The 11,764-nt window shown below is 41.1% G+C and overlaps 1 protein-coding gene across 1 annotated transcript in view; it reads right to left on the bottom strand.

The window, feature by feature from the left end:
- Positions 1–1,153: 1,153 nt before the first annotated feature.
- LOC133630027 (mucin-2-like) overlaps positions 1,154–11,764 on the bottom strand; it is a 39,088-nt gene continuing 28,477 nt past the window's right edge. Inside the window, exons 8-14 of the mRNA XM_062021249.1 lie at positions 8,794–8,919; positions 8,573–8,701; positions 8,411–8,505; positions 8,206–8,311; positions 3,991–4,074; positions 3,662–3,768; positions 1,154–3,560 (exon numbers count right to left, since the gene is read on the bottom strand). Coding sequence (XP_061877233.1) covers positions 2,117–3,560; positions 3,662–3,768; positions 3,991–4,074; positions 8,206–8,311; positions 8,411–8,505; positions 8,573–8,701; positions 8,794–8,919 — 2,091 coding nt within the window. The 3' untranslated portion in view covers positions 1,154–2,116. The remainder of the gene's footprint in view (positions 3,561–3,661; positions 3,769–3,990; positions 4,075–8,205; positions 8,312–8,410; positions 8,506–8,572; positions 8,702–8,793; positions 8,920–11,764) is intronic.

Genomic DNA, 11,764 nt, shown 5'->3' with positions numbered 1-11,764 from the left:
TATATATATATATATATATATATATATATATATATATATATATATATATATATATATATATATATATATATATATATATATATATATATATACACATATGCACATACAAAAAGCAAATACAAATTATCTTAAGAGCAATTTGTTAGATAAAAACAATTAAAAAGTTAAAAACAGTTCAAACAGTTCAAAGTCTCATGCTGGTTTAAAAGCCAGTGAGTAAAAATGGGTTATAAGAAGGGTCTTAAAAGTAGCCAAAGAAGGGGCCTGCCTCACATGGAGAGGGAGATCATTCCAGGGTTTGGGACACACAACAGAGAAGGCCCTGTCCGCTTTGATTTGGGTACCTCCAGGAGCAGCTGATCAGCTGGCCTGATCATTGACTGAAAATTGTTAATGTTTTACTTTATTATCTAACACACCACCAAAATTGTCTTTGTGGATGAGCCAATTTGATGCACTTATTCCTGCTAAAAAGTATTACTCAGGGATCTAGGGATAAATTGTCTTTCATCTGGAACCCTGCACAAATTTATTTGAAAGGACTCAAAACTATGCCCAATTAATACTACCCAGCAGTCAGCATTATTGAATTCTGATGACCCAAGTACTTCTGTAGAGATTACACAGCCCATAATACACTTGATATTCATATGCAATGTTATTTACATTATTATATGATTTTGTATTAATAGTTACAATATAGTAGCACTTTATTAAGGTTTTCCTTTTACTTACTTATTAATTTTCCTAATTCCGCCGGACACCTCTTTGATTTGTTGAAACAACCCTTTCACCTGTGGGTTTTGTTTATATTGTTTTAAATAGAAACAATAGCATTTTTTTCATAGTATGTCTTCCCTTGCTGCTAATAGAAAATATACTCCTAACAAAAATGTTAATGTTGCCTTGTTTGGTGTCATTTTTTTCAGCATAAGACCACATAACAGTTATTCTTTCATTTTGACATACCGGACCAGAAAAGTTTGATTTTTTTTACTATAAAAAAAATTATAATCCTTTAGGACCTGTATTAACAGTTTATTCAACTCAGATTCAAGAATCCGAATAAAACATAAAAAGTATGTTGTCAATGATGAATATTCAAGTCAGCGAAAGGAATCAAACCAACTTTCAGAAATAGTTGGATACTTGTGCATGTGGTACGTAAGTCCTCTTTTTTGTTTACAGTTGTATAATGTAATAATAAATACAAATAATAATAATATGTAACATACCCTGTAGCAAATGAGATGTTTAATATTTATATTCCCACAGCAGGATTTCAGGTAAATAAATATTTTGTGCGTAATGTGATCATTACAAAATATAATTTTAATTCGTACAGTGGCAAATACAAACTTATAAGAAAACACACACACATGCACACACGCACACACGCACACACACCCACACACACACACACACACACACACACACACACACACACACACACACACACACACACACACACACACACACACACACACACACACACACACACACACACACACACACACACACACACACACACACACACACACACACACACACAGTACAACCTTCACTTGCAGTCCCCATTTGCAGTGTGGGTTACATTATAACGATTGTAAACAAAAGAACACTAATTTACAAAATATGTTACTTTGTATGAGAAAGTATGTACACATATAGATTTTAACTTCTATTTTTGTATACATATATACTGTATATATATTTATATATAGTTGCACTTTATATGTATAGTGCAACTTCAGCAAGGATCATAGTTTACCCCAACTGGGGCAGGGAAATGAGGAATACATTGAATCAAAGTAAACTTACAATATTGTTAAGTGTCATCATCAGATTAGTTTTGATAAGAAAATGATTGGTACTTATATTTATACTGATACTAAGAACATATAAACGTCAAATATTTGGTAGGACTGTGCTCTTCTAAAATGTGCATAAATATGAAAGGTTTTACACAGTAAAGAAAGTTATTTGAAAAAATTGGATTTCACAATGACTCTGCATTTGTCCTCCGCTAAGCTAAGGGACCGCTAGCTGTCGTATTTCTTGTACAAAAATAAAAAAAAGTTAAATGTATCTACAAAAACTAAATGATCTTTGTATATCACTCTATGTTTATATTTGCTGTTATGTCCATTAATTTCGTGAAAGGTGTATCCATGCAATGTATCCTCGGTCCTGTTCTTCTAGACGACGTTGAAGATTGGTCTGGATTTGATGGCGTCTGAGTGTCCACCTCGTCTCCGGTCCAGCTCTCTGAGGTTTGGGATTCAAATGAGAACGAGCTGGAGTAGACTGTTTGGCTTGGCGGCGTCGGGTTGGCCTCTAAGTAGCGGCTGTACTCAACGGGCGTGTAGCGAAGCAAACTGGACCCCAGCCTGCTGGGCGGAGGTTTGTTAGGCCTAAATGTCCTCGGTTGTGTGTGCATTGTTAGGTAGGGTGAAGCATACTGCTGTCTAACAGGTGCTTCTGTGGGAGATGATGGTGGGTCTACCTGGGCTGTTGTTTGTGTGGGTGATGATGGTGAGTATATGTAGGGTTGTGTTTGTGTGGGTGATGATGGTGGACTAGGGTATAAGGGTAGTGGTGGTAATGGATGTTGTGTGGGTGATAATGGAGGGTATATGTTGGGTGTTGTTTCTGTGGGTGAGAATGGTGTGTATATGTGGGGTGTTGTTTGTGTGGGTGATGAAGGTGGGCTTGGGGATAAAGGCAGTGGTGGTAATGGAGGTTGTGTGGGTGAAAATGGTGGGTATATGTAGGGTGTATTTTGTGTGGGTGATGAAGGTGGGCTGGAGGATAAAGGCAGTGGACGTAATGGCGGTTGTGTGGGTGAAAATGGTGGGTATATGTAGGGTGTAGTTTGTGTGGGTGATGAAGGTGGGCTGCAGGATAAAGGCAGTGGACGTAATGGCGGTTGTGTGGGGGGAAATGGTGGGTATATGTAGGGTGTAGTTTGTGTGGGTGATGAAGGTGGGGTGGAGGATAAAGGCAGTGGACGTAATGGCGGTTGTGTGGGTGAAAATGGTGGGTATATGTAGGGTGTAGTTTGTGTGGGTGATGAAGGTGGGCTGCAGGATAAAGGCAGTGGACGTAATGGCGGTTGTGTGGGGGAAAATGGTGGGTATATGTAGGGTGTAGTTTGTGTGGGTGATGAAGGTGGGGTGGAGGATAAAGGCAGTGGACGTAATGGCGGTTGTGTGGGGGAAAATGGTGGGTATATGTAGGGTGTAGTTTGTGTGGGTGATGAAGGTGGGCTGGAGGATAAAGGCAGTGGACGTAATGGCGGTTGTGTGGGTGAAAATGGTGGAGATATGTAGGGTGTAGTTTGTGTGGGTGATGAAGGTGGGCTGGAGGATAAAGGCAATGGTGGTAATGGCGGTTGTGTGGGTGAAAATGGAGGGTCCGTGGGTAATGGAGGTGACATTGGTGGTGGAGGTGGTATGGCAAATGGTGGTGGATCAGACGGAGAGTGTTCTATGGGACTGAGAACTCTCTCTTCATGAAGAATAGGAAGTTCAACATCATGCCAAGGAACTTCGTCAACTCTGTTTGAACAGTCAGATGTTAAACAAAGACACCGCACCCCCCAGCCCACGTCAATACCACACACCCTCCGTTAAACACAATGTAACAACCTGCCGCTTACCTTGGGAGAATATTGTAGACTAGGCCTATCTCCCCAGTGCCCACATCCTCTTGCTCACTATTCTGTGTGGACATAAAATACTTGAGCTTGTCTTCTAATTCATTATTCTAGGAAAAAGCAAAAGAGGAAACAAGACCGTCAGGTTGAGGTTTCATGCAAAGACTGCAGCAGTCACCTTGTATATGTAAAAGTGGCTTGAAAGGCGCACAAAAAGTTTCCACAAAGTTGAGGTTATCCAGCAGTGTGCACCAAAAAGAAAGTTACTTGCTTCCACCAACCCGCATTGAACATACATTCATGCACAATAACACACAAACACACAATCTTACCTCACACTCCACCATTGCAATTCGGTCCAGCAGCTCCGAGATGAACATGTCCTTCTGAGCGACTTGAGTTCGTAATGTTTGCACCTTGACAATTTCAGGAAAAAAAACACTCATTATCACCACATCAAAAGATAGCGTGAGGTCATTAGATGAGAGTTGTAATCTGGCAGTGCATTAAACAGGAAAGACGATTAGTAGCTACTGTTGCGTCACAGCAAGTACTGTATGTTGTCATTGAGATTTGATGGACACTTTTAGGAAAGATTCCACAATTTTCAACAGTGTAAAAAACAACTGATTTACATCAAATGGTGTCATTTTGGTAATTCTTTGTCATAGTAGAAATTCGAAATCACTGTTATTGTCATTTCTTTGTAACATTAAAATATGTTTTCCCTATTCCTCATAAACTGCTGCTTGTCCTTTTCCAAGAGGAATTGCATACAGGGATTAAGACAATTTTATTAAGACCAGAGACGATAGGCAGTAGTGCACATCCACAAGGTATTCCTTTACAAAGCTGACTTAAAAAGTGAGGATTAATACACAGTATTGGATACGGGAGAGTCCAAACTTTTTCCGCTAAGTGCAGCATACTAAAAAGTTGTCATGATCTCTTGTGACACTTATTATTAGTTTCTGGTATTTAAAGGCCTACTGAAACCCACTACTACCGACCACGCAGTCTGATAGTTTATATATCAATGATGAAATCTTAACATTGCAACACATGCCAATACGGCCGGGTTAACTTATAAAGTGCAATTTTAAATTTCCCGGGAAACTTCCGGTTGAAAACGTCTATGTATGATGACGTTTGCGCGTGACGTCAATGGTTGAAACGGAAGTATTGGGACACATTGTATCCCAATACAAACAGCTCTGTTTTCATCGCAAAATTCCACAGTATTCTGGACATCTGTGTTGGTGAATCTTTTGCAATTTGTTCAATTAACAATGGAGACTGCAAAGAAGAAAGCTGTAGGTGGGATCGGTGTATTAGCGGCCGGCTGCAGCAACACAACCAGGAGGACTTTGAGTTGGATAGCAGACGCGCTATCCGACGCTAGCCGCCGACCGCATCGATGATCGGGTGAAGTCCTTCGTCGCGCCGTCGATCGCTGGAACGCAGGTGAGCATGGGTGTTGATGAGCAGATGAGGGCTGGCGTAGGTGGAGAGCTAATGTTTTTAGCATAGCTCTGTCGAGGTCCGGTAGCTAAGTTAGCTTCAATGGCGTCGTTAGCAACAGCATTGCTAGGCTTCGCCAGGCGGTACAGCATTAACCGTGTGGTTACAGGTCCAGTGTTTGGTAGTATTGTTGATCTTCTGTCTATCCTTCCAGTCAAGGGCTTATTTATTTTGTTTCTATCTGCATTTAAGCACAATGCTATCACGTTAGCTCCGTAGCTAAAGTGCTTCGCCGATGTATTGTCGTGGAGATAAAAGTCACTGTGAATGTCCATTTCGCGTTCTCGACTCTCATTTTCAAGAGGATATAGTATCCGAGGTGGTTTGAAATACAAATCCGTGATCCACAATAGAAAAAGGAGAAAGTGTGGAATCCAATGAGCCCTTTTACCTAAGTTACGGTCAGAGCGAAAAAAGATACGTCCTGCACTGCACTCTAGTCCTTCACTCTCACGTTCCTCATCCACGAATCTTTCATCCTCGCTCAAATTAATGGGGTAACCGTCGCTTTCTCGGTCTGAATCGCTCTCACTGCTGGTGTAAACAATGTGCAGATGTGAGAAGCCCTTCAACCTGCGACGTCACGCTACTTCCGGTACAGGCAAGGCTTTTTTTATCAGCGACCAAAAGTTGCGAACTTTATCGTCGATGTTCTCTACTAAATCCTTTCAGCAAAAATATGGCAATATCACGAAATGATCAAGTATGACACATAGAATGGATCTGCTATCCCCGTTTGAATAAGAAAATTTAATTTCAGTAGGCCTTTAATTTCCTGTTTGTCTCTTTTTTGCCACTACTTCTCCTGTCTGAGGGCTTGCTCCCTCACCTGTCTCTCATTGGCAATCAGGACAAATTTTAACCTCCTTGCAGCAAAGCTTTCCCTAGGCTTGTTGTATCTATTTTCACTTCATGTGCACTTCCCTGCTGCACAATATTTTGTTATTAGATGCTTTTAATCTGCACTCCTGCTTAACGCTAGGCTTGTACGGAATGTAATAAAAGGCAGAGTATGTGTAAGTCATTTTGATAATTCTGTAAAAGAAAATGCTAAAAAAAAATATATATTTTAAGACAAAACTTTGTGTGTATTTGTATTATTATTTCAGCTTTTTGTCATTACATTACGGCTTCTGCAAATTTTTGTTAGTGTGTCACCAAATAGGTGATGCAATTCGAGCACGTCACTGCTAGTCTGCACTATGAATCTAACGGCAGCCAAGAATGTTAAAATAATATCTAAACAGCGAACATTCATCTATGAAAATATGAAAAAGTTGCTGATGGTGGGTTTGACTGGCAGCTATCGTAGAAGTCCCCGCTCCAAGTTAAATGTTGTTTATTATTACATTGCTTCTTCATAAAACTACTTAAGTTTTTGTAGTACATTCGATTGCAGTGTTTTTCAACCACTGTGCCGCGGCACACTAGTGTGCTGTGAGATACAGTCTGGTGTGCTGTGGAAAATTATCTAATTTCACCTATTTGGGTTAAAAATATTTTTGGCAAACCAATAATTATAGTTTGCAAATTATGTGTTGTTGTTGAGTGTCGGTGCTGTCTAGAGCTCGGCAGAGTAACCGTGTAATACTCTTCCATATCAGTAGGTGGCAGCCAGTAGCTAATTGCTTTGTAGATGTCGGAAACAGCTGGAGGCAGCGTGCAGGTAAAAAGGTATCTAATGCATAAACCAAAAATAAACAAAAGATGAGTGCCCCTAAGAAAAAGCATTGAAGCTTAAGGATGCTATGCAGAACAAAACTAAAACTGAACTGGCTACAAAGTAAACAAAAACAGAATACTGGACGACAGCAAAGACTTACTGTGGAGCAAAGACGGCGTCCACAAAGTACATCTGAGCATGACATTACAATCAAAAATGTCCCCACAAAGGATACAAACAACTGAAATATTCTTGATTGCTAAAACAAAGTAGATGCTAGAAATATCGCTCAAAGAAAGACATGAAACTGTTACAGGAAAATAACAAAAAAAGAGAAAAAGCCACCAAAATAGGAGCGCAAGACAAGAACTAAAACACTACACACAGGAAAACACCACAAAACTCAAAATAAGTCATGATGTGATGTGACAGGAGGTGACAGTACACCTACTTTGAGACGAGCTATAGTTATGTTTTAAAGTCGTATCCAACAATTGCGACAACAACTTTTTACTGTCAACTGAGTTTCGTTTTTTAATGTTTTCTGCTGGTGGTGTGCCTCCGGATTTTTTCATCGCAAAAAATGTGCCTTGGCTCAAAAAAGGTTGAAAAACACTGTTCTATTGTATTGTTTTTATAAAAATGTCTTACCTAAAAGTTATTTTTTCTTTGTAAAATGAATTAATATGTTAACATTTTATTGTTTTAGGGGGTCAAGCGTGGGTTCCCTCCGGGTCCTCCGGCTTCCTCCCACCTCCAAAGACATGCACCTGGGGATAGGTTGATTGGCAACACTAAATTGGCCCTAGTGTGTGAATGTGAGTGTGAATGTTGTCTGTCTATCTGTGTTGGCCCTGCCATGAGGTGGCGACTTGTCCAGGGTGTACCCCGCCTTTCGCCCGATTGTAGCTGAGATAGGCTCCAGCGCCCCCCGCGACCCCGAAGGGAATAAGCGGTAGAAAATGGATGGATGGATGGATGGATGGATGGATGGTGTTTTGTGTTAAGAGTTCCGTAAGTTGAAGTTCTTCTGTACTAAAGTCTAAAATTCTTTCATATATCTGCAAAACTGATATTTAAGAAAGTTAACTATAAGCACCTGTTTGGGCCTCCAAACAGGTGCAATAACTATGTAATAACTACATTAATATAATGTAGTTTTATAGTAAAAATGGGTATTTATGGTGTCTGATTTGACAACTGATACTGGACCTTTATTCATTATTTCCCCAAATATTGCTATTTGTATCGCTACCACTAGCTCTAATCAGTTTTGTTTTTACTAGATGTCCTAGTTTGACATGAAGATCCCCTATCCTGCAGTGGTATTAACAAAATTGGCCAAACAAATGACCTCTCTTACCTCCTCAATCATCACTTTGACCTTCCGCTGCTGGCAGAAGACCATGTCGTTTAAGTGTTTGATTCGCTCCCTGAGATTTCCAGCTTCACTTTGTAGATCTTTGGACCTGCAGGCCACCAAGAGTCAACAAAACAAAACTCGGAAACAGATGTTCGACCAATAATCTCAGCGTATTGTCTTCTCTCGTTGGACACACATCAAATACCTCATGGCTGCAGCCCCGTCTGTTGTATCGCTCAGGTCCAACGTGTGAAGACGACGCTCACATTCCTGCAGTTTTTGCTGGAGTTGACTCTTTTCCTGTGAGATTGGATTAGTGTTTACACAATGTGCATGCAGCCATGTTGTTGTTTTTTGCAGTGCTTACTGTTCCCATGCAGTCAAGCAGGCGCTCCAGTTCAGAGATCCTCTCATCCCTCTCTGCAATTTTGGCCTCTGCGATCTTGATGTTCAGCTCTGCTTCCTCGAGCCGTCTGATGTATTCGTCCAGTTGGGCCTGTGTAAGCAAAAACATTGTTTGAAATGTCTCAGTCCGTGTCTTTTCTTTTGGCAATGGATGTATCACATTGATCAAAAAGCAAATAGTACCTGGAGTATTTCAATCTCCTTTTTGTGTTTTCTTTGCTCTTCCAGCAGCTGTTCCTCGTAGTCCTCTTGGAGCCTCATGGACAGCTCCATTAGGGCTTTACTGTTGGCCTCCCGTGAAGATTCCACCTGAACAAAAAAGCAAAGATGACCACCGTTCTCAGCGGAATGTTCCATATCGATGACAAAAAACTGTGCAAGGTGCTTTTGTTCTGCAGGAAAAAGAGACTTCTAAATGCTGGCTGAGGAAGGAAGTTCTTCATGAAGCCCGGTTGTGACCATTGACTAATTATAGAAAATAATACAATGAGTGGGATAGTCAGTCCTGTAGGTGGGACTAATTAGAAATTTCCCACACAGCTCAATGCGCTCTACAAAACAGTTAGGGTCCGATCTAGTAAGATCCAAATAAATAATATCTTCAGAGTAAAACATTGTGAGCACTGTTAGCGGGTGTTTTGCGGACGACCTACCAAAACTGGTTGCGCAATTTATAAGCAGTGCAAAAGTGCAGAGCGCCTTATTTAAATGAGGATTTTTGATGTGCACTATGCCGGCTGTCACCATGGTGACACTACAATCCATGACATCATATGCTCCAACGATCAAACCTGTGCTGCTTTCTTATGTTGTGGAATATGCAGCAGAAAAATATAACATGGTCCACCTTTTTTGGGCAATATATAAGTGTGATATATAAACATAACCTATTTTTAGCAGGGCAAAGGTGTGCTCTGGGAGGCACCATAAATGTTATTTTACACCTGGAATGATCCAGATGCAAGAAATTGCAATATGCAAAGTGTTTTCTTTTTTTTTTTATGCAAGCAAGCACCAAAACAAATCAATTTGCTTTAATCAACCCCTTAAGTCATCCAGCAGCTATAACATTATAAAATGTCATTACAGAATAGAAGACATTTATAATATTTTTTATTTATGACAGTCCAAATATGCTGATTCGCATACAGATAGAATATTCTCTCTCTCAATCATCTGTCTTTGCAGCACATAACTGTGCTAGTTTGCACATACTTTCTGGACGTGCTAAATATAGATGTGAAAGAGCTGCTGCAGAACAGTTTTAGCCTTGATAAATCCCATTGCAAATTCTACTTGATTATATTTGTATCTTCACCTTCCAGTTTTGTGGGTGTTCTAATAATCAGCACATATTCCGCATATACAAACCCCGTTTCCATATGAGTTGGGAAATTGTGTCGGATGTAAATATAAACAGAATACAATAATTTGCAAATCATAGTATTCCGTTTATATTTACATCTAACACAATTTCCCAACTCATATGGAAACAGGGTTTGTACATAAGGACAGACACACTCAATGATGTTTTAAAAGCGCTCTCTATTTTGCTTATTTAAGAAATGCAATTGTCTGCGCAGGAGCTACGTATCATTGCTTTGGGTGCAGAACCAAGTTTTCACGTGTTTTAATTAGTGTTGGGACTAACGCGTTACTAAGTAACGCGTTACTGTAACGCCGTTAGTTTCGGCGGTAACGAGTAATCTAACGCGTTATTTTTTTATATACAGTGACTCAGTTACCGTTACTGCATGATGCGTTACTGCGTTATTTTACGTTATTTTTATGTAGTATCGGCTAGAAACTGAAGATCTGAGTGTGTTTTATTGGAGCGCTCCGGTGGAAAAGAAGAGGCGTGCTTTCCCCCACCCACAGAAAGCACGCCTCCCCGCAGGAAGAGGGTCTTTACAGCTGAGGGTGAATGACGAGCCCGGCGGTTTGTTGCAACTTTGTGACTTTATTGGACGCAGCCATCCAGCAAGCTAGAGCACCTACACGCACTCACTGTCGCTGCTCCCTCACCTCTCTCGCCCACTCACTCACTGACGTCACTCACCTCTCATGCTGTCATATCTTAAAGGGCCACACACACACACACACATACGCTACTCTCATAACAACTAACAAGACATCATGGCGAAGCCAGAAGTCAAGTTTTTTAACATGGAGACATTCTCAATACTTTTCTTTTGTCGAGCACAAAGAAAATAACATTTTAGTTAAATGTAAGTTGTGTCTTGGATCAAAGATCCTATCTACTTAGTGTCATGTCTGTGTTCATGTTTTTGTTTGGCCATGTGCTGTTTTGTTTTTTGGACACTTCTTTAGTTCCTGGTTTCACTTCCTGGTTTTGTTGTTTCCATGGTTACTCATTAGTTTCACCTGTTCCACGTTTGGACTCACACACACCTGTCTCACGTTTTCACATTGTCATGTCACGCACCTGTTCACAGTTAGTCACGCACCTGTTTTCACTTATCATGTCACTATATAGGCTTTTCTGTTTCTGTTGTTCGTCCTGGCGACATCACACATTCATGCCATGTTCACAGTTTCTTGTCACGTAAGTTTTTGTTTAAATGTTCATAGTTCTCCGCCATTGTGCGCGCCTTTTGTTTTTTCCTAGTGAAGTTTTTTTACCTCCGCTGTGAGCGCCTTTTGTTTGTACCCTTTTGTTTGTACTTTGTAGTTTATAGTTATAATTAAACTATGTCTTTACCTGCACGCCACGTCCGTTCCAATTCTTTTGCACCACGGGAGAGCAAACCACGCCATAGACCTAGTCTTGACAGATGTCGCCAGCACGAGAGCTCTCCCGCAAAAAAAATGGGACAATTTTGACGAGGTAACGTGGGAGGTCCTGCGCGCCATGGAAGCCGAGACACTCCGCCATTCCCCCATGGAGCGCAGGGATCTCATGTGGGGTCCGACCGGCAAACTGGTGCCGATCAGCTCCCTTTGGTCCGAGGATGGCGCTGCGTCACCGCAGTCCCGGAAGCGCCGCTCCCAACGAAGGACGTCAGGGAGGGCTTCCACAAGCATTGGAAAGGACGCATCGTTCCCGCAAGCTCCTCCCCCTCCGGGCGGAAACGAGCTGCAGCCAGCCCGGCTTCCCCAGGACGACGTCACGCCGCTGCCAGTGGGTGACGTC

This window comes from Entelurus aequoreus, linkage group LG02 (assembly GCF_033978785.1).
Source record: "Entelurus aequoreus isolate RoL-2023_Sb linkage group LG02, RoL_Eaeq_v1.1, whole genome shotgun sequence".
NCBI classification, from domain to species: Eukaryota; Metazoa; Chordata; class Actinopteri; order Syngnathiformes; family Syngnathidae; genus Entelurus; species Entelurus aequoreus.
This window is presented reverse-complemented; position numbering and strand designations above follow the sequence as displayed.